At 34.9% G+C, this 21,208-nt stretch overlaps 4 protein-coding genes across 4 annotated transcripts in view; 2 read left to right on the top strand and 2 right to left on the bottom strand.

Annotated features, from left to right (window-relative positions):
* Positions 1-17,974, bottom strand: part of LOC140755994 (F-box only protein 32) — a 33,931-nt gene extending 15,957 nt beyond the window's left edge. Inside the window, exons 1-2 of the mRNA XM_073091366.1 lie at positions 17,718-17,974; positions 17,481-17,534 (exon numbers count right to left, since the gene is read on the bottom strand). Coding sequence (XP_072947467.1) covers positions 17,481-17,534; positions 17,718-17,818 — 155 coding nt within the window. The 5' untranslated portion in view covers positions 17,819-17,974. The remainder of the gene's footprint in view (positions 1-17,480; positions 17,535-17,717) is intronic.
* A 912-nt stretch (positions 17,975-18,886) lies between these two features.
* On the top strand, positions 18,887-19,217 carry Ccdc56 (Coiled-coil domain containing 56). Its single transcript, XM_073091451.1, has one exon. It carries the CDS (start codon positions 18,954-18,956, stop codon positions 19,215-19,217), a length of 264 nt encoding a protein of 87 aa, XP_072947552.1. The 5' UTR covers positions 18,887-18,953.
* A 2-nt stretch (positions 19,218-19,219) lies between these two features.
* mtTFB1 (mitochondrial transcription factor B1) lies at positions 19,220-20,312 on the top strand. The gene has a single exon (XM_073091449.1). The coding sequence runs from the start codon at positions 19,220-19,222 to the stop codon at positions 20,267-20,269; it is 1,050 nt and encodes a 349-aa protein (XP_072947550.1). The 3' UTR covers positions 20,270-20,312.
* Positions 20,299-21,208, bottom strand: part of LOC140756054 (tRNA dimethylallyltransferase) — a 301,945-nt gene continuing 301,035 nt past the window's right edge. Inside the window, exon 7 of the mRNA XM_073091447.1 lies at positions 20,299-21,157. Within this exon, the coding sequence (XP_072947548.1) occupies positions 20,798-21,157 (360 nt within the window). The 3' untranslated portion in view covers positions 20,299-20,797. The remainder of the gene's footprint in view (positions 21,158-21,208) is intronic.

Raw genomic sequence — 21,208 nt, 5'->3', positions numbered from 1 at the left:
TACATTGTAATTGTAAATTACGCAGTATTAGTTATTTATTCGTAAATTTTCTCTAAAAATGTTTTTATTTGTCAAGAATTCAAAAAAAGAACTTACTATAATAAGCCATTTGTGGCTTCATTCAATTTCAAAGCGGCGAAGTATCTTTACTAATCTATGGCTATAACCGAAAAATTATTTTATTGGCCTAATGTAAGTAATACTCCTTAACACGAATAATTGCTAATAAAAGAGAAATAGGTGTGGCGGCGGTACTTCTGCAGGTAAACGACAAATACTCGTATGTAATTCTATAGTTTTAAAAATAGTTTTCATGGCGAATTATTTACATAATAATATATTGTTATAACATATTATTATTTGTAAACCTCTATTATACTAAGGCTAACCAACTATACTTACTAATTACTCATAATGCAGTTAAAGCAAAACAAGAGGTTAATAATAACCAACAACATATTTCATTTTATTTATATTTAATACTACGCTCGATCTTTTACTAAAATAACATGACGTATATAAATGGAACGTCACATATGGATGAAGAGTTCAAGTTATGTTGGCGTTATTATACTTCAGTCGTTTCTTTATATACGATTCCGGGTCGGCGCGTGCGCATGTTTATGCTACCGGTTGCATGAAGCAAGCGCCACCTAGTTTTAAATTAGATGCATGTTATGTAAATAACATTATTTAAACGAGAATCGGCGCGGTTCGCCTATTTTTAATTTTAACTAACTTTTTAATTTTAAGCGTGGATTTATTTCGGAAGAAATAGTAAGAGTATGAAATAATGTATCCTATGACATTATCCTACAACATACTTAGGTATACGTAAAAAGATTAAAAAAGGAAGTAAAGCAAAAAATTGCATGGAGTTCTTGTTTTAGATTCACGCAAAAATCATCATTGTACCCGTTTAAGATTTTACTTACATTACTCAATTTAAAAACTGGAGATTATTTTTATGTTTAAATTTGAAATCAGTTTTCGTCAAGCAGCCTGAAACCGTCATTTAAACCGTTTTTAGAGGTCACAAAATTTTGTGAATACGATCATATTTTACCGTAACAGATTAATAAATCGAAAGAAGTCGTGAGCTGGAATAGTATAGAAACTAATTTGTTACGTAAGCAGTGACAGTTAGAATGGCAATGCCATTGCACAGGATCGGTAAGGCGCGAGGTCGTTTCAATGATAATAAAAAGTGAACTCTGGTTACGTCTATCCGGCAATGTGCAATGTCGCGGACACTACCGACCATTTCAATACCACTGTGTGTACATTATAGTTCAAATGCACCCAAATGGGTATGCATATTGTTAGTATTATTTGTAAATAACTCGCAAAAAGTGCATGGAGTACTTGAGGTTAGGTTAGGTTATTCAGTCATTAGAATCTTCAATCATTAAAATTATCAAGGCTGACGACTCACAATGGGTTGAACCGTGTAGCAAATTTAATTTTGTCACCTCATGTTGGAACGACACCCTCGCTGGAATTTAAAGCGACAATAAGGGAGTCACGTAAGTTATTTTTATCCCGAATTTTTAAAGAGTTCGTCCGTGAAACGGAAACTGTTATGTTAGTATGCAGTAGCGGGTCTAGCGTCAAGGAGGGAGATCCAACTTTCCTGCGCCGAAGTAGTACCAAAAACTGAAATCACGTCATCACTTTCAAGACAATCTAAACCCCCTCCCAAAGTCTATAATGGTCTTAAGTGGTTTACGTTCTGTAGACCTATTTTTCCCTCGAATTTGACTTCTTACTTCGGTGACTGCATTCATATTTTAGACATCATTTCGCTATCAAAGTCTACCTTCGGCTGGGACATCCCTCAATAGATCCTGGATTCCACAGTGTTAGGAATATGTGTCCATTAATGGCTAACGACAAGCATAACATTTAAAACTATAAGTATACCTTAGTGCACTTTTTAATTAATCCAAATCACCCGTTTACTCGCAAATTGCGGAAAGATGCAGCCGCATGCTTCCGCGTTACGTAACTCGCTAATTGCGAGCGATGCTCCGAGTTTTTGCGTAAGACGAGCGAGTTCTCGGGTTTCGTGAGACCCACTTAGACTTGTGTCGCAAGTGTTGCAACGAATGGAAAGGACACTTCACTAACCCCTAGAGTAGCGTGGATGACAATACTCCTGTCCTGTAGAAACGACGTAGATTGTGACATAATAATATTTGGGTCGAGAACCTAGGCGTGTTGCAATTTGCAAGTCAACGTATACATGGAAAGGACACTACAAAAGTGCAGAGTAGAAGTTTATTCTGTAGAATTGTAGAAAGTCCTTCATACAATAGACGTGCTGTGACTTGTGACGGATATTGAGGTCAAGAATCCATATTATAATCATAGAAAGATTTGTAATTTGCAAATCAATGGATGCAAGAAAACTTCACTAATTCGTTGTATCGTAGTGTACTGTAGTGGTAGATAGTTCAACGTCTATATCGTGACTTATTGCCTAGGATATTTGGCTCCAGACCCCATAATATTTGCATAGATATCTTTGTTGCAAGCTGCAAGTTACTAGTTACTAGTTCAGCTAGTTAAGCTCTTCATTTGAATACCGTCTAGGTAATCATCCAGTTATAGAAGAGACGACAGTTATTATGTAATATTTGCTTAACGGTTCTTACAAGTTAACGAAATGGCACGATACAATTTTATTCTGACAAAACAGGAAACAGAACTGAATTTCAGGATGAAACGAAAAAAATACATTGATTGAGAATTTATTATAGAAAGAAATTATGTATTTTCTTCGTAATATTTCTACCAGATGGACCAATTGACAAGTCTGACTGTCCATTTATTTCGTCTATAAGGTAAGTAATAAGTGTACAAACTGATAGAAGGGCAAAAAAGGGTGCAATATTTGGGACTTACACGGCGACTTTATTTTCACTTTAAAATAGCGTAGGTGTCGAATCTGTCGATAGAACAGTCTTCATCATGAAATGTTTCGTCACCCATATCGAATACAGAGGCTATTATCCCGAGAATACCTTTCTAATACTTATGGGACGATATCAACGCAATATCGAAGATGAAGGTCGAAAACGTTTACATTACTTTCGCCTTTGTGACAAGTACATAGCACCCATTGTTCTCTGATCGCAAATAACACGAATAGTGCGGATTATTGCGTACAGAAATGAAAGATTAAAGTGGCATTATGGTTTTTATTCCCTCTCTTTCGTTCGCAAACAAAACTGCAGCATTTGAGAAAGACAGGCAATAATCTGTGTTTATGAACTCCGTCACGGTTGAGCGTTTATTACGTATCGTGTTTACCTGTAATGTCTCGTTATAAAGCACTTTTAGTGTTTTCTACATAAATCGTTCGGTGAATCATGAAGCTGTTATGTAAACATTGCTAATGTCCCTTTTCTAATGTTTCACTATCAAAGGGTTTGCAAGCGACTTGTTTAAAAGAAAAAGAAAGTGAAAAATGGTGCGGATCACATCTCAAAACGACCGCAGATTATTACCTGAGAACAGATAAAGCAATAATGAACGTAATAAAATAGAAAATGTATTTATCGCTAACAAAGTCATAATTTTCTATAGTGTATTCTCCTTTACGTAAATCTAGGCTTTTCTATTAAAATGTTGCGCAAGGGATAGGTATCTAGATAGCATAGTCCGCGTAAAACTGCTAGTCCGCTCTGAATATAGAAATGAATCGCGTCGCCATAGCAAATTGTATGACTAAACCTGCTCGCAACAACTTCAGGGCGGACTAGCAGTTTGGCGCGGACTATACCAGCAAAGTTATTGATTCATTGCAGAATAATAAAATTTCGCATATGAGTTACAGATTTAATACATTAACAGATTAAATAAATCTTTAGGAAAGATTGTATAAAATGAAATGACACTAAAATACATTAACTTACATAACGAAATGCAGTTACAGATAAATCAAGAAAATATTGAAAAAGCCTTTCAGTTGGTTTCTATTCAAGGGAATTCAATTTAGGTTTTGCAACGACATCGAAATGTACAATTTGACTTGGCAGCATTCATAGTTGATGTCGATCAATTGAATTTATGAGACACCGCAAACGACGTAAAGAAACACGGGTTTTTTTTATGTACCGCTATATACATAGCTTTAATGAATAAAGAAACATTATGTATTAAAATAAAAACTTCGTAGGTAAACGCAAGAAATGGAGTCTTCTAATTTTACCTGTAATATTTTTTGCAATTTTGGAATTTTAGCTTTTCGATACATTTTTAAAATTTAATGGCGTATACAAAAATCACAATATATTTTGGAAAGTTTCTGAGTACTTTTTGAATTTGATTTATACATAGATTAGTAAAGATTACTCACTCCTAACAAGAAAATGTATCCAGTTTTGACAATTGAAATAGTTGCGTAAAATAGTTTTACCACGTCTCCGTGCTAAAAAAATGTCCCTAAAATATTTAAATACTTATTTACTTATTATGAAAATTACGCAGTATTAGTTATTTTCTCTAGAAATGTTTTTATATGTCAAGAATTTAAAAAAAATATTTGACAAATCAGCCTTTTTTTTATTCAATTACAAGGCGGCGAAGTATCTTTAGATTTATATCCAATATTTATACAATATTTTAAGTCAGTAAATGATAAACAATCTTGATGAGTTTGAAAGCACTAAAACTACGATCGATTCAAGTGCGCATTCACTTTTCAATCATTCTTTTTTTATAATATAGGAATAGCAGACGAGCGTGCAGTCCACTTATGGTAAGTGGCTACTGCCGCCCATGGACATCTGAAATCAACTCCAGATAGGATTAGATATTCCTACCTGAGGTCGGCCACAAATGCGCCGCTACCTCTGAGGACTAAGCTGGAACGCCTCGGAAAAGTATGGCTCCCTTACCACACCCTTCAAAACGGAACACAGCAGCGCCTAACACTGCTGTTATTAGGCAGAAATAGGTGTGGCGGTGATGCCGCCGGAGTCGAACCACAAAGGGTTCTACCACCTTCAATTCCATTCGAATTATTTAGATTACCAAGTCGTACATAAGGCTTTTTCTGGCAGATTCTGCGTCGATACCACATAATATATTGTATAATAATAATATACAATTATACATCATGACATATAACCCGTGTTTGTATTACATACAATGACAGCACGCGCCATCAATGAAAACATTGCATCATTACTTCCACATGGAGTCTGAACTGGACGTGTACAAGTCTTTTCCTTAAACTGACTCAGAAGAAATTAAAGCGTGTATTGTACTACAGAAATACGAATACAAATTTCAAATACGAATGAAATTTACAACTAACTGGCAGATTGCCAGAACGCTCGGCCAATGACCAACTTGCAATCCCTTTAGTGCTTTGCCAGTCATAAACCTACTTATTATTAGCTTGCCAATTTGGTAACTAGTCTTCATTTGGTTACGGAGCATTATTTTGTAACTGATTTTGGTAAAAAAATTCATTATTGTTCATCATCATCATTTGCGTCCTAAAAGTGGGGTATGGTATAAGTGAAAAGAAACTGATTTATAAGCTAAATATTTTTTTATAATATAGAAGAAGCAAACGAGCATGCCATATCCACCTGATGGTAAGTGGCTACTGTCGCCCATGGACGTATATATTCTATTGATTATAGAATCAACCTCAGATAAGAGTTCCTGTCTGAGATCGGTCAGAGATACGTCGATGCCCTCGAGTTGGCATGCCTCGCAAATAAGTCACCCATACCCACATCCTGCAAACCCAAACACAGCAGCTATTAACACTTATTTAAGCAGAGGCAGGAGTGGTGATGGTGCCGCCGGAGTCAAACCACAAAGGATTCTACCACACAAATATTTATAACATTAAGACAGAGCTGCTACGAGTATTTAACTACTATAATTCCTCTCTTACTCATTAAAATTAAATAGCTTCACTATTCCGTTTCGAAATCAACACTTCAGCTCATTTAGTTTTTATTTTTAGTTTCGTCTAAGAAAGAAATTTCCTCAATAATGGAGCCATTAACGTAACGGAATAGACATGTCGCCCGCTTTTACCTGGCAATACATTTTTATCATCACCTATTTAAATTTTTGAGCGTTGAAATAGAATTATTAAATACAGTAACAATGTGCCTAAAACGTTTTTAATTACGTATATTACTTAGTTTATACGTAGTCGTAGTTGAAAATATAGATTTCTAAGGGTGAGTATCCAAAACTCTATGAAATTCGGTACTAACAAAAAATGGGGGAGAAAAATTTTAAGAACTTCACTTAGAAGCGGCGGTAAATCCTTTATCCAAAAAAGACGTGACCAATAGCTATTGCTTATGTAAAGTAATTATTATCATAGACACGTCACATACATTCATAGAATCAGGTCTGAGAATTATGTATTTTTTCAGAAAAACTGAGAATATATGCGACATATGCGTGCCTGGCCGTGGATCGAATCTAGGACGATTCGCGTGTCAAATCAATAGCGTTATCAATGATAATAGTATTCCTTATGGGAAGTTTTAGTGTCTATCTAATCAGAGTATGAAATTCGTAACAATTCAAGTACCTATCTATGTAATCAGAATATGATTATTTTTGTTTCTTTAGTCTAGACAAACAATATTTTTTCAATGATGTTATCGTAACAAATACATTGATAAAACATGAATAAAATCTAATGTCATTACAGATTTTTATAGTAATATTTATTACAATGCATTTTTAGCCGAAAACGTTAGTCGACAATAATCATTCATATTTTTTTCTTACTAGTTAATATTTATAAGCACTCTGGTTTTGATTTTTTTTCTTTTTTAAGTACAAGCATTTATTTTAAATGCCGTTGTTTATAATGCCAATGTTTAAAAAAAACTTTAGAGGCTAATGCCACATGAAATAAGCACCAAGTATAATTTGTAATCTGCGATCACTACGTACATTTCTGTTACAATGACAGACTGGACACTTTCACTAAAATTATCGTTTTCTTTTTCTAATTGTCCGAGCGTTGACAACTTTCATGAGTGTCACTGCCGACACTGATTACCTTATTACGTGAAAGAAACCGCCATGGTGGCAACACTGCCATTCAAACGTCATTTGAAATTGGGGTTTGTTGTGATCACGACTATAATTATGTACCGGAACTAAATAGTTCTAATGGAAGTCATAAACTTTCTGGTATTACATCAGTGGAATGAATCGTATGAGAAACTCTGTTTACGAATCCTATTGGTCTTATTATTTGACTTTTTTTTGCGCCCTGACGATAAAACGGCTACCTTGCGAGAAGGGGTCAATGCTCATGCACTATAGCACAAGCGCCGCGACGGTTCCCTGGTAGTGTGGGACTCATCCTTAAGGTATGCCTCGCCCACTAAACCCCCCCTTTTCAGCTTTAGTCCTCGGCCTCCACAGCCACAGCTAGGGACAGCACAGGGAAAAAAGAGGTGTATTATTTGGAGTTCTTTTTATAGTCAATCGTCGACCAAACTTACTCGTTATAAAGAATTCCTCTATGCATATTACTAAAGATATAGCAACAGAACGAGTTACATATACATAGATATAGATCGTTATAGAAGTAGATGACATAATAGATCGCTTTATCACTACCAAATTAATAATTTTGGGTCATGGTCGAACTTTACCAGGAAGCAGTGCAAAGTTAGCAAATCATGTGAAGCGGATGGTTCCATTAGATTATTGTGGAGACACATCAAAGTTGGTAAGCAAGTTAGCAATTCGCATCTAGTTAAGCTGTGAATCAAAGCTTGATTTATTTATTTACGGCTTCAGTCGTAATTTCGTAATGTTGGAGACGATTTTCTCTATTTCTTATCTTTATATGTACCGAACTATGTACCGAAGACCATCAGTAAGATGATTATTTTTAAGACAGTTTTTAATGGGATAGAAAACGAGATATTTTTTACAATTACTGTAGAAACACATAATAAACTTTAGTTCTTTCGATTAATTTATATTTCTATTTACCTCTCTTCCTTACACTTGTGTACAATTCTTGTAGAAAAATGGCTACCATTTTGTACAAAAATGAAGAAGAATGAGTTGAAGCACTAACCATCATGTTGACTGCATGCTCGTCTCCTACTATTATATTATTAAAAATATCCCCGGTCGAGTCTTACTGGCTCTACCACCTTTCAAATGTCAGTAGTCAGTACATTGTTATTACTTAACAAAATACAACTTAACTTAATTAAACCTACTATTGACACAGCACACAGCAAACCGTAGGCAAGCACTCACTTAATCTGATAGAAACTAAGTAGGTTCAGTATACATGAAGTTAGATCGAGATGAACGTGGCAAATTGCATAACGCATCCAATCTCGGAAGTGCTCCAACATTACCCGATGTCAGTTGCTCTTGATATAAATTGGTTCAGCCAGTACTTTGCAATATCAAATCTGTGGGAAGCGTTTTAAGGATGTGGTAATCTATTTACCGCTTTTGAGTATTGAATTTCGGTGCTGCTTTGAAAAACTATGATGAACGCTTTACTCGACTATGGTAATGTTTTTCCAGCATATGTATGTGTTTGACCTTTGAAAAAACTCGCATAAAAAATCTTGAAAATAAACGCCTGAAAAGGCGCAACCGAGACCGACATAATATGTTTGTACATAATAGCTCTGACCAGCTCTATTGCGCACAGTGTAATAGAGTTTTCAAAAACAAATGTGGCTTTGCAAGTCATCTTCGAGCACATGCTCGAGCAAACACATAACAAGGTCCGCCGTCATCGGACGTGATGAGGAGGACATCATCATGTGTTTGTAGATATTTGTTTCATTCATATTCAATTCCAGGGGATAATTCTTTTGTGATTCTACTCCGAAGGGCACCGCCACACCTCATCAGATTAACCGATGCACAATGTTAAGCATACTCGGGTGCGATCAAAGGTTAGATGGGTTTGCCGTTTGTGGATAATTTCACGCGCTTGTGTGAACATGAGAGCATAGTAAGTTGGTTTAGAGGATGAAGAAGGATAATAGTTTGTGGAAATCGAAGAAAAATGCAATCTAAATTTGAAAATATCAGACACGGTTTGGTCTTTATATCATCCCCTCTTCGCTTATCCGCATTGGAATGATTCGAAAGAACTGCAGATGGTTGAATCTTGAAGTTCTACTCCCTATAGAACCACTTTAACAAGATAAAAACATAATTAACTAATGAATCTTTTATTCTTTCAGATTCAATGCAGAAAAAAAACAGAAGGGACCAACTAACCACAGCTAAGCAATATACTACCATAGACAACTTATCGTTCCCATAGATAACATCCATTTTATCAAAGGGTCTGCCCTATGCAATCATCGTAAGCAAGTTAACCTTTTCAGCGATTAAGGTGTGTCGTTAGGGAGTGGCTGGATGAAGGCCGCCACTGCCACCCACGAATGTTAATAAAGGTTATATTAAGGTAAGGCATTTTTCGACGCAGTTGAACAATGGAAATTATAATGAGATGAGAATGAGAAGAGAGAATGAGAGATAAACAATTATAATGAGATGAAACTCATTGGCTGCATTCCATTTAGGTTTTAAAGTTAGGCACGGAGTCTCCATGACTACGGGAGGGAGAAGGAATATGTTCCACCTTGATATCATTTACGGAGAAGTAAATATATTCATCATCATCAACAACACATTACTGTCCCACAGCTGGTCCTCTCATAATGAAAATGATTAGGCTATAGTCCACCGCGCTGGCCAATTGCGTATTGGTAGTTGGTAGTTGGTATTCACATACCTTTGAGTTTGAGATTTTGTTTTTGATCTCTCAGGTATGCAGGTTTCCTCACGATGTTTTCCATCACCGCTTAGCAAGTGATAATTAATTTCTAATACGCACATAACTTTGAAAAATCAGAGGTGCGTGCCTGGGATTTGAGCTCGGACCCCCTCGAAGTATCTTTACTAATCTATGTGATAACGCTAGTTAGTTTAAACGTTATAGATAAGATTTTCAATCATAATGTTGAAACTTTATTACATTTTGTTTATTAATGTAAGTAAAATAAGTTGTCAGCCCTAGTATAATACCTTACGTATTATTAAAGCGTCTCACTTTCCTAGTACGTAGGCGATCGCTTATCCCGTGTGATTTAGAAGGCAGATAAATAAGCGTAATAATCGTAACTCGTAAGTAAAAGCCTCAATAACAAGCCCGAAAGGTTACCCTTAACCTTTCAGGGTTTACTTTATGAGCCGTGCCTGTTACTGCCTATATCTTGGACTATACTTAGTGGTCCGTTTTGCGTGCTGCTATGGACGTTCTGGACAATTTATAGGCATGTTCGATAACCTTTTAGCTTGCCTTAAATACATTTTATATTTATAAAGACATATATATTCTAGTTCAGACCACAATAACATTAACCGTACATATAATAATTATTATTACTACATCTAATTATAATTTGTCGTGCAGCGGTCATTGTCTCGATCACAAGCGTCGGAGGTTCAAATCCCCCACCTAATATTAAATGATAAATTTAGATTATTTTCTTCGGTCTGGGTGATTCTCTACCTACTTGGTTTCATTTGTGTCTATGACACCCAAGATGCGAATGTTTCTGCCTAACAGCAGTAGTGTTAAACACTACTGTGTTCCGTTTTGAAGGGTGTGGTAAGGGAGACATACTTTTCCGAGGCATTCCAGCTTAGTCCTCAAGGGTAGCAGCGCATCTGTGGCCGACCTCAGGTAAGAATATCTATAAATATAAAAAAAGCAAATACTGAATAAAAACTTTAATCGTTCAGTATCAGACCAGCATGACAAATTTACCACAAAACATTAAACAATTCTAAAAAAATCTTCATATTTATTAGATGCTAATTTATCATGAACGCTTCAAAAATAGTCGGTGCTCATAATTGAGTGCGCTGTCGTTAAATCGCCCCAAAATAAAATGGCTCTTTGTGAAGAGGACATTTCTGTCAACGTTAAAAATAAAAAGCCGTCCTTATTCATGTTGGAACAAGTTTTAAAGGTGCTTGAGTCACCTTTCAGGGGTCTTATTTGGCCGTGGGTGCTTCTTATAATATTTGATTTTCGACCGTAATTAGGTGTTATCTTCGTATCCTTTTTCGGCGTTTCCGAACGTTTTTTTAAACCGTACCTTTTAATTTTGAAATCAAAATGTACGTAAATGGCCTATTTAAATTTGTTGATGATTACAAAGAATATTTTATAAGCTACCTTAGCATTTTATTCCCACATATAACACATTACTTTGTAAGTTATGGATCGATATAACAGATCTTTATATTATACTAGCTGACCCGGCAAACGTTGTGTTGCCATATAAATAAAAAAAACCCTTATCACTTGGGGTATGAAAAATAGATAGTAGCCGATTCTCATACCTACTAAATGTGCATATAAAATTTGGTGAAAATCGGCAAAGCCGTTTCGGAGGAGTACGGTAACTAACATAGTGACACGAGAATTTTATATATAAGATAATGATTGCCTTCTGATATTAAGTGGTACATGTCGCTCGTGGAAAGGAGTGGAATTGGCTACCTGAAGACTAAGTTGGAACGCCTAATATACGGATGTATACGTCTATGCAAACCAAGTCTTTCAGATGTAACTTCTGTTTTAAAGTCAAGATAGTTACCGTAGTGGTACCGCCGATTTTAACTCGTGTATATTTCTACGACCTTCGAAATAAGTTAAATTATAATCTGTTAATCTTTTTTAAATGTTGTTTTTAAATCCTATAAAACATATTGGATTATCATGTTTTGCGCGCGTTAGGGATGTATTTATGTTATAGGTCAATGAAAAAAACTTGTCTACAGATAACATTTAACTTGCGAAACTTTGGTCCCAGATAATACAAACATATTATAACATACATATTATTATAACAGGTACGTAGACGTCAAACTGAAAGCATACCATAAACAAAATTTACTTTCTCTTTGCACATAGTTTTACAGAGGACCGAGTTAACCTGAAAGGATTGGCTACCTTCACATGACCATATTATTATGAGCAATATAAAATATAATAGATTGATATAGGTTAAATTATAAAATTATCTTTTATGCCGTAATGTTAAGTATTGTCATCAAGTACGTCATAAAAGATAATTTTAGTAAATTTTCAAATAGTATTACCGTATGATATTGAAATCTTTCAATCTGACCGGGTTATTAAAATTTATAATATTTACCATAGATTAGTAAAGATACTTCGCCGCCTTGAAATTGAATGAAGCCGCAAATGGCTTATTAGAGTAAGTTCTTTTTATGAATTCTTGACAAATAAAAACATTTCTAGAGAAAATTTACGAATAAATAACTAATACTGCGTAATTTTCATGATAATTAAATAATTTATAATAATAATTTCAAATATTTTAGGGACATTTTAGCACGGAGACGTGGCAAAATTTTTTACGCAACTATTTCAATTCTCAAAACTGGGTACATTTTCTTGTTAGGAGTGAGTAATCTTTACTAATCTATGATATTTACATACAAGAAAATATAAAAATATTTGTTTCATTAATATCTATACATATCTACTTAAAAACAAAAAATATACTTTTAAATAGTTTATATAAATAAAAAAACACATCTTTATATATATTACTGTTATGATCTACTGAAGTGTGCAATAAAGAATATATCTATCTCTCTATATATTTCTTATATGCGTGTGTATGTCACTTAACTCCTCCTAAACGACTGGACTGATTTTGATGCAATTTGTTGTGTGTATTCAAGGGGACTTGAGAATGGTTTAGATTCACAATTTAGTCCGTTGGAAAAGATTTTTTAATTTATTTTTTAATTCGTAAGTAGTTATAGAATCGGAAACTATGCATTTGATCAATTGATGATCTTTAGCAAAGTTGTTGTCCAAAAGCCCACGAGGGCTTGGGAGTTGGTAAGACCAATTTTCGACAGATGGCACCACTATCATTGCAATGCAGGTACAAATTTTCCGTTTTATGTATGTCATATTATTTCTTTAAAATGCGGGCGAAGCCGCGGGCACCACTAGTTTCTACACTTTCTACATAATTTATTGTCTATGACGTACATTGTCAGTTTATTTAACAGCTGAAAACTGGCAACCCTGAATTAATGCGGATGCCTTATTTCAGAATTAAAGCTGACCCAAATATCGCTGAAACAAATTTGTATTTGCGCAAAACTTGAGCCGAACCAACTTCTGTATACGAACATTACGAACCATCGTTGCAACTTCCCACAGTATTATATTTATTTTGAATAACTGACAATGGGCAATTAATTAAATATTTTGTATAAGTACGTACGATGTAATTTTAAATTTACGAGTGTCTTCAATGCAAATAATATAATATGTGTTGACTTGTCTCGATAAATATAATTAAAATGTAATGATTGTATTAAGCGATAAATATTTATACAATTGAAATAGTAATACATAAATTAAGCATAAGTATAACGCATTATTTTCAATAAGAACTTGAAATGTAATAAACTGTCATAAAATCCAACCATATTATTAAGGTTAAGACATTTATTTTTTCAAAAGATTTTACAAAAATCGCTTATATATTTCAACAACACATTCATTTATATTAAAAAAGTGTTTCGCGTCTCGTTTATTCCGGCATGTGGAATCTATATATATAATACAGAACTAACATATTTTAAGTCTGTGTTAAATACGACCAATTCGTTATTTTCAACGCGAAAGTAGATTTATTACTTTAAAAAATTGTTCCAGAGTATTTGCTAAATATCCTAACGAAATATCCATTATCTCGACATTTCTTTTTAAGTGGAACTACTCCGGCTGCCTGGAATTTGTACAATTTGCCCCACTGCACAAAGAGGTTGCTTACTCCTTTCGCAATGGAATCTACACTAATATTATAAAGAGGAAAACTTTGTTTGTTTGTTTGGTTGTAATGAATACGCTCAAAACTACTGGACCGATTTTAAAAATTCTTTCACCATTCGAAAGCTTCATTATCTAGGCTATATTTTTTGTGAAAAATATTTGATAAATAGATTTTGAGGCGGTACAAAGTTTGCCGGGTCAGCTAGTCATTAATAAAATACAATGATAATGTACAAAAATATAAAATAACCCGTGTAATAATGTTAATATACTACTTTATTACTTTAAATTTCCTCTTTAGGTCAAATGTTCTATTCGAAAAATTTTGTATACTTAATGACAATAAGGTTTATTATCATTTCATAAAAAAATTATAAGAATTTTATAATTAGAAAATTTGAAATACAGGTAGCAGGCACTTCGATAGAGTTTATAAATCACTTAATTTAATCATTTATTAGCTTTATTAGATTAATCTTGTAGAAATTTCCGAGATACGACTAAAACAAGCCAAATCACGCAGATTTTGTACTAAACGAAAATAAATTTTATTTTATTTGTTTAAGTGCTTATTATTGTTTCCAAAAACACAGTTATTTTAACAGTCAATCGCATCGCAAACAAGCGATCGAATTACGCATGTCAGCGAAAGTCTGTAAATAAACAAAAATTATGGGCGTCTTGTATGTATTTTAAAAGTTCCCCAAGCTGCTCACAATCCGTACAATTCGCTCCAATTCCACGCAAAGAGGTCGCGGTTCGCTCGGACGGACAAATCGACTTCCTGCCTGCCCGTTTTATTTACGGATAAATTATTTACGTGAAGTAAGTAGAAAACGGACAACCGTTTACGAAACAAACCGTTCTCACAAGATCTTTACCTTTTTTTTTATAATGGAAGTAGCAGACGAGAAACAGTCCACCTGATGGTAAATGCCTACTACCTCCCATGGTCATCTGTGACCAACCCCAGAAGGATGAGGTCGGCAATAGATGCGCCGCTACCCCCAAAGGACTAGCCCTGGCTGGATTGCCTCGAATAAGTATATCTTAGTCTTATTACCCTTACCACACCTTTCAAACCACGACACTACAGCGCTTAACACTCGACTCGTGGTGCCGCCGGAGTTGAACCTTTGAGGATTCTACCACCTTTAATAATAGAGCAACAATAATACTTTATTTTACTTGTCTCTTTGTTAAATTTATTTTAAACATTTAAATTGACACACACGACATAATTTTGTTGTGACGGGTTTTTCATTGGACCTAGTAAAGAGTAAATGACGCATTATTTGTTCACATTAGAGTTATGGAGAAAGTAAGGAGTGTTATTAGAATAATTATTTGTAAACTTTAAGTTTATTGTATCTTTATGACAGGCTGATAAATATGACTATACATTTTCCTACGTGTCTTGAATCAAGTTGCCTAGATAGATATGTACATACGTACGATTTGCTCCAAATTTACGCAAAGAGGTCGCAAAATACTCGATCTCGCAATCGAATACCTTGCTGTTATTTTATTCACGGAGACATTGATGGAACTTACTGACGATAAATTGTTACATTCGTATCGATTTATGTTCTTTTTATACACATATAACTTTACAATTCTTCTTCTTCAACCATTATTCTCCCAATGCTGGGTATAGGTCTTCTCTTGGTGTTTCCATGTAGATTGATCGATGTGGTTATATATTTCTTATATATCTCGCCTTAAAACAAAAATCGCTATGGTTTTTAAGTTTACTTAAAGAAAATATAGTCACGTAGGTAATAACGCCATGCTGTAAAATTGCGTGCCAGACCATAAACCTTTTCTTACCGACCTTAACACTAAACCCTTCCGGTAAGTTGATAATATAAACGAAACACTACACTTCAAGTTAAACGTTATCGTAGTATTGATCGTGGTTTCATTCCGTTGAATATTTAGTTTATCAGAAGCCTACTTCTGTCAGTCCTTGGCCTAAATACGACTGGACTACACGGCATTATCTGGACGGTTTCAACGTTTTCATCAACTGAATAAAATATTGGAAAATTCCTTTCAAAAGATCGCGTAAGCCTTTCAATTTACGTAGCATCTGATAGAAGCGAAATTGAATTTGTGTGCCAATTATTTCAGAAGGTTGTAATCTGATGTGCCATTGATGGACTATATTTTATTTATGGACTAAAGGATACGTACTCCCCTATACAACTCCATTCATTTTAGTTAAGTTAGAGGTTAGCGACTAACACGAAAGTTGTATAATAATAAATCGCGTCAAAGCTTCTAGTAGTGTTTAACAGTTACATTATATTATATTAAAGCACTGAGTTTGACTGGCTAATTCCATTTCGAGGCAATTTCGGGAAAACGAAGCGATGTCGAGAAAATTGATCACTAGTCACCTGAGGACTGACCGGGTTGAGTATTGCTTAACTTGGCGGAACGTTTGTGATTCGCTAGTGCCGTGGAGCATGAACGAAGGTAATCAGTATCGTAGCTAAGGTTGACCGCAAGGGGACCAAGTATACAGGCCTCAAGGGAGCACACTAGACTTTATAGGGCATAATTTGAATTTGAAAGACAACACAGAATGTAATAATAAAATACATTCATCGGCTCATTACCATCCCATTGCCGGGCACGGGTTTACCTGAAGAAGAAGAGTTAAAACCACCACAGTGGACAAAGGCAGATTGGTAGACTTCGCATATTGTTCGATTTTTTAAAACAGTTCTCTAGCATGTTAGTTTTCTTACGATGATTTCCTTCATTGTTAAAGCAAGCGATAATTAATTACGCGCTACACATAACACAAAGGTGCGTTCTAGGATTCAGACTTCGGGGTACTTCGGACCCTCGACAGGTTTATCTGAATAGCGGAAAATAATGTCATGAAACTTTCAACGAGTTTTACACAATGACTGTACAACTATAATAGAATGGATTTGAAAGTAGTTTCCGGCAATTTTCCGGGATTTCCATGCGTCGCAGTCACTGGCCTTCGTCATTACTAGCCGCAATTACAGGGTTAAATGTAGTAGTGTAGTAGTGTATAAGTAGAAATTGAATGTCATTATGATTTTCATACATAAAACATTCGTGTTTATTACGTACCTATATCGATAATATTTATGTACAAGTTTCGAAAATTCGTCACTTATGTTCTGGACGGAAAGCATTTTATTTAAGGGGTAGGTACGATAAATAGGTAAGTTATTATTTATTTAAATAGGTATCTGGAATTCTCGCGACCTTTTTTTTCTTTTGACCAGACACTTTCATTTGCACCGTTCAATTCTCAGCTTGAGAGTCAAAGATAATAAATCCGTTTTTTTATTCTGTTTAATGAGTGATACACGTTGATATGCCTATTTATACAGCCTTTTGATGTGACAATACGGGTATGTTAAGAATTATTGGCAACGTTTAGATGTGTGGCCCTTACCTACTTAGACAATGCATCTACTACGCAAACCAGGCGAAGGACTGCCTCACACACGTAAGAAAATCGATAGCTTACACAATGAAAACAGAATCAGCTGATCCCTTTACTTGTGTGAATAAATCTATATACAACACTTACCAAGACTTCTGTTGATTATCGTCACTGTTATTATAGTTAGAGATAACGGGATATCTGCAATGCAAAACAACAATCTAATTGCACAATCACACACTTGCAATATTATTATATAAAAATAAAATTAAGCATTATAGCGTGAAGTATCTAATAATAATGTTATGTATTGCTAAAACTGTTAGTGCTGTAAGCGCTGAACTAAAATCGAACAAAGGATTTGTTTGTTTTGCAATAACTTACCTTTGTGCGGTGCATTCGAGCACCTTCTTCTTTTCCCAACCCTCTTGAGTCTTAACCCACTCCTCACCGGGCGATCGCCAATCTTTCGAAATGAAAGGCATAATTTATAACACAAATTCACAACAAACTTCGAAACGCACTGACACACGAAGCGAAAAGACGTCTACAACGTAAGACGGTAATTGACAACTGACGGTACTAGAGGACACCCGACAGCAACACTAGCGAATACCGAATAGCGCGCGACTCGGCGATCGGCTGACTCGTTATTGCTTTTGTCCGCTCGTGCAGTGCAACTTCATGAGTGCGAAAGAGAAGTTTTGTTTAGATAAGGACAGTTGTGCGCATGGCTTTTCTTTCGTGTTGATCCATCGGAAACGTCACGAATCGAACAGCTGTTTTTGTTTTGTTTGTTACGAAGATATTAATTATTATGCGCAGCGATACTTTCTTTGTATAAATAATTGGTCATATTCGCTAATAGCAATATATTTTCTATACGTTTTCTTCTATTCGTTATCTTTTGTTACTCCATTTATATTTGAAAAAAATAACATAAATATTAAGTCCTTTGATAAGTAAATTTTATTCAAATGTTAACGCAGAATAAAGAAATATTTTAGATCGATCTGTTTAAAGACAGGAACTGTTGAGTTAAAAGTAGATTTAATGGAAATGTGTTGTTAATAATGCAACATTACTTTTATGATAGGCTACTCATGTCCTAAATTTTATTAAACGTTTTTAGTTTCTATTAGTGTAATAGTGAATCATAGATTAGTAAATAAACATTTGACATAAATATCTGGGACGTGAACCACGAACTTCTTGATTAGGAGGCCAAGTTTCAACCATTAGGCTATGGCTGTTTTAATTTTCAATGATGTGAGTTTACAATAATAATTATGTACCAGCTATGAGGGTTTTGTGCTATAGAAAACTATGTGCTATAGAAAAGGAATTATATTTTCAGCCCAAAGCCTTTATTTAGTGATAGCAGATTTACAGTATTCAAAACTGTAGCGATTTATGATCTGTGTAATAATCAAGCATATGTATGAATGTGCGATTACCTTTAGGAGTTTATATTCACTCATTCATCATTGTCTATGTCTCTAATGCCGGGTTAACTGAAAGTTTTATCTGTCCTATAACTCCTATAATATTATTTGTCTGTGCTACTTTGACATTTTCTAATAGTTTTGAGGTTAAATTTGGGAAAAAAATAATCTCGTAATGGGAGACTCCAATTTTAAACCGAAAATCAATCCGGGAAGTAAGGATCCAGTGTTAAAACAGGCGGAACTCGATTATATGAAGATAATTGAGCAAAAGAACCGCGAAAGAGTACTAAAACTGCAGCAAATAGGTAGGAGGAACAGGATCACTGGTTTCTCTATCGGAGCCGGAGTAGTGGGTATTTACCTGTATTCCATATTTGCCGTGAAGCAGGAGACGTTCCTTGACGATTTCGAAGAGCCAGCAAAGATACAAAACTAGCCATGACTGCCGCAGCGAAAGCTTTACATATAAGATTGCCTCCATTACCAAGTATTAAAGATGTTATTAGGTTGTATAAGCTGCGCGCTCTTAAGGAATTGTCGCAAAACTTTCTCATGGAACCGAGGCTTATTGACAAGATAGTGCGTGCCGCCGGCCACATACAAAACCACGTCGTGTGCGAAGTGGGCCCGGGACCCGGCGGCATCACGCGCTCCATAATACAGAAAGCACCAAGAAAACTCATACTCGTCGAGAAAGACGGGCGGTTTATTCCCACACTAGAACTTGTAGCCGACGCTTGCAAAGATAAAGTAGATGTAGATATAATTAGGGACGATATATTGAAGATTAATATTGCGCAATATATTCCATCTGACACAAAAGTGGACTGGTTTGAGACTCCTCCACCTATAAATTTAATAGGGAACCTGCCATTCAGTGTCTCAACTATATTAATGATCCGCTGGTTGGAGATGATATCAAAGCAAGAGGGCCCGTGGTCATTTGGTCGAGTCAGAATGACATTAACCTTTCAAAAAGAAGTAGCCGAGAGAATGGCGGCTAACATTTCACATCCTCAAAGGTGTCGCCTCTCAGTCATGTGTCAGAATTGGTGCAACGTCAACTATAAATTTGACATTCCTGGTGATGCTTTCCTTCCCAAACCTGATGTGGATGTCGGAGTGGTCACACTCACACCCTTAAAGCACCCGATCATTAAACTTCCATTCAAATTGGTTGAGAAAGTTGTAAGGCAAATATTTTCAATGAGACAAAAGTATTCCATTAGGGGAGCGCAGACATTATTCCCGGAAGAAGTTCGTGAGGAAATGGCTCTGAGAATGTACAAGATGGCTGAAATAGATCCTGTAACGAGACCTTTTCAGATTGCCAACACTGAATTTCAAAGAATATGCGAGGCTTATAATGAAATTATTCAGAAATACCCTGAATTTGAGAACTACGACTACAGGGCTCCCAAAAAGAAGTCAACTGCTGATGATAATTTAGTAGAACAACCAACTGGGGATCCACAGTTATGCCTTTAATTTGTAAATATTGTAGGAATAATAAAAGATTGTTTAGTTTGAATTCATTTTTTATTTCAAAATCAACACATTTTCATACACATGTTTAACGTTTAAAACTGAATTACAACCTTCGATAATTATAACACAGTAGTCATTTTGCAATCAAATAGTCTGTTAAGCCTATTTTATAGGAAACACTACCAGTTGTTTGAACAATGTTTAGTTTCTATATTATTGTGCATTTATATCTACTGACATAGTAGATATCAAACATGGCCCAAGATGAAAAAAAGATGTTTATTAACTTAAGTATATCAATCTGAATGCGAGTGACTTGGCTGTGCAGCCATGGACATTATTGTAAAGAAAAATATGATTTTGTAGTTATTTTTAGAATTATTATTATTTTAAGCTCAAGTCACCGAACAATCATAATTTTATACACAGTCAGTTATATAGATTACAAACAAAATAATATAAAAAAGGTTTCTCATAATAGATTTTGTCAAACAAGACACATACAATCAATGGCTTATATTTTGCAACTTAAATACTTAATTCTGAACATGGTTCATTATCCTTTTTTTCTGTTTCTTTTTTTTCGGTCACTTTTTTGGCGACTTCTTTAGCAAGTTTATTTTTCTTTTTTAGTGCTCTTGAATGTCTATGGGATGACATGTGTATTCCAAATTCTTTATCGCCTATTATTAATCTTTCACACACTTCACAATAATTTGAAGAGTGACTGTCGATATTCTTCACTTCATTTTGTATTTGCGGTTTTAGAGGTTCAAATTGACAAGGCGTTTTGTTCAGAAAACTTTCTACAATACTTATAGCTTTATTTTTCACTTCTTCGTCCCATTTTGATAGTTCCGTCGTATCCAATTCGAAAATAGGAGGCACCTGAAACAGTGACATCTATTGAGTTGTAGTAAATTTAGTTTACTATCCGAC

The sequence above is a fragment of the Epargyreus clarus genome, unplaced genomic scaffold (assembly GCF_041222505.1).
Source record: "Epargyreus clarus isolate Ecla_fem2 unplaced genomic scaffold, WU_Ecla_fem_2.2 ptg000034l, whole genome shotgun sequence".
Taxonomy (NCBI): Eukaryota; Metazoa; Arthropoda; class Insecta; order Lepidoptera; family Hesperiidae; genus Epargyreus; species Epargyreus clarus.
The sequence above is the reverse complement of the archived record's forward strand: the minus strand, read 5'-3'. Positions and strand labels throughout refer to the sequence as shown.

Excerpts from the sequence above, each read along its gene's own strand:
- Ccdc56 (XM_073091451.1), top strand. The coding sequence starts at position 18,954 with ATGGGAGACTCCAATTTTAAACCGAAAATCAATCCGGGAAGTAAGGAT.
- mtTFB1 (XM_073091449.1), top strand. The coding sequence starts at position 19,220 with ATGACTGCCGCAGCGAAAGCTTTACATATAAGATTGCCTCCATTACCA.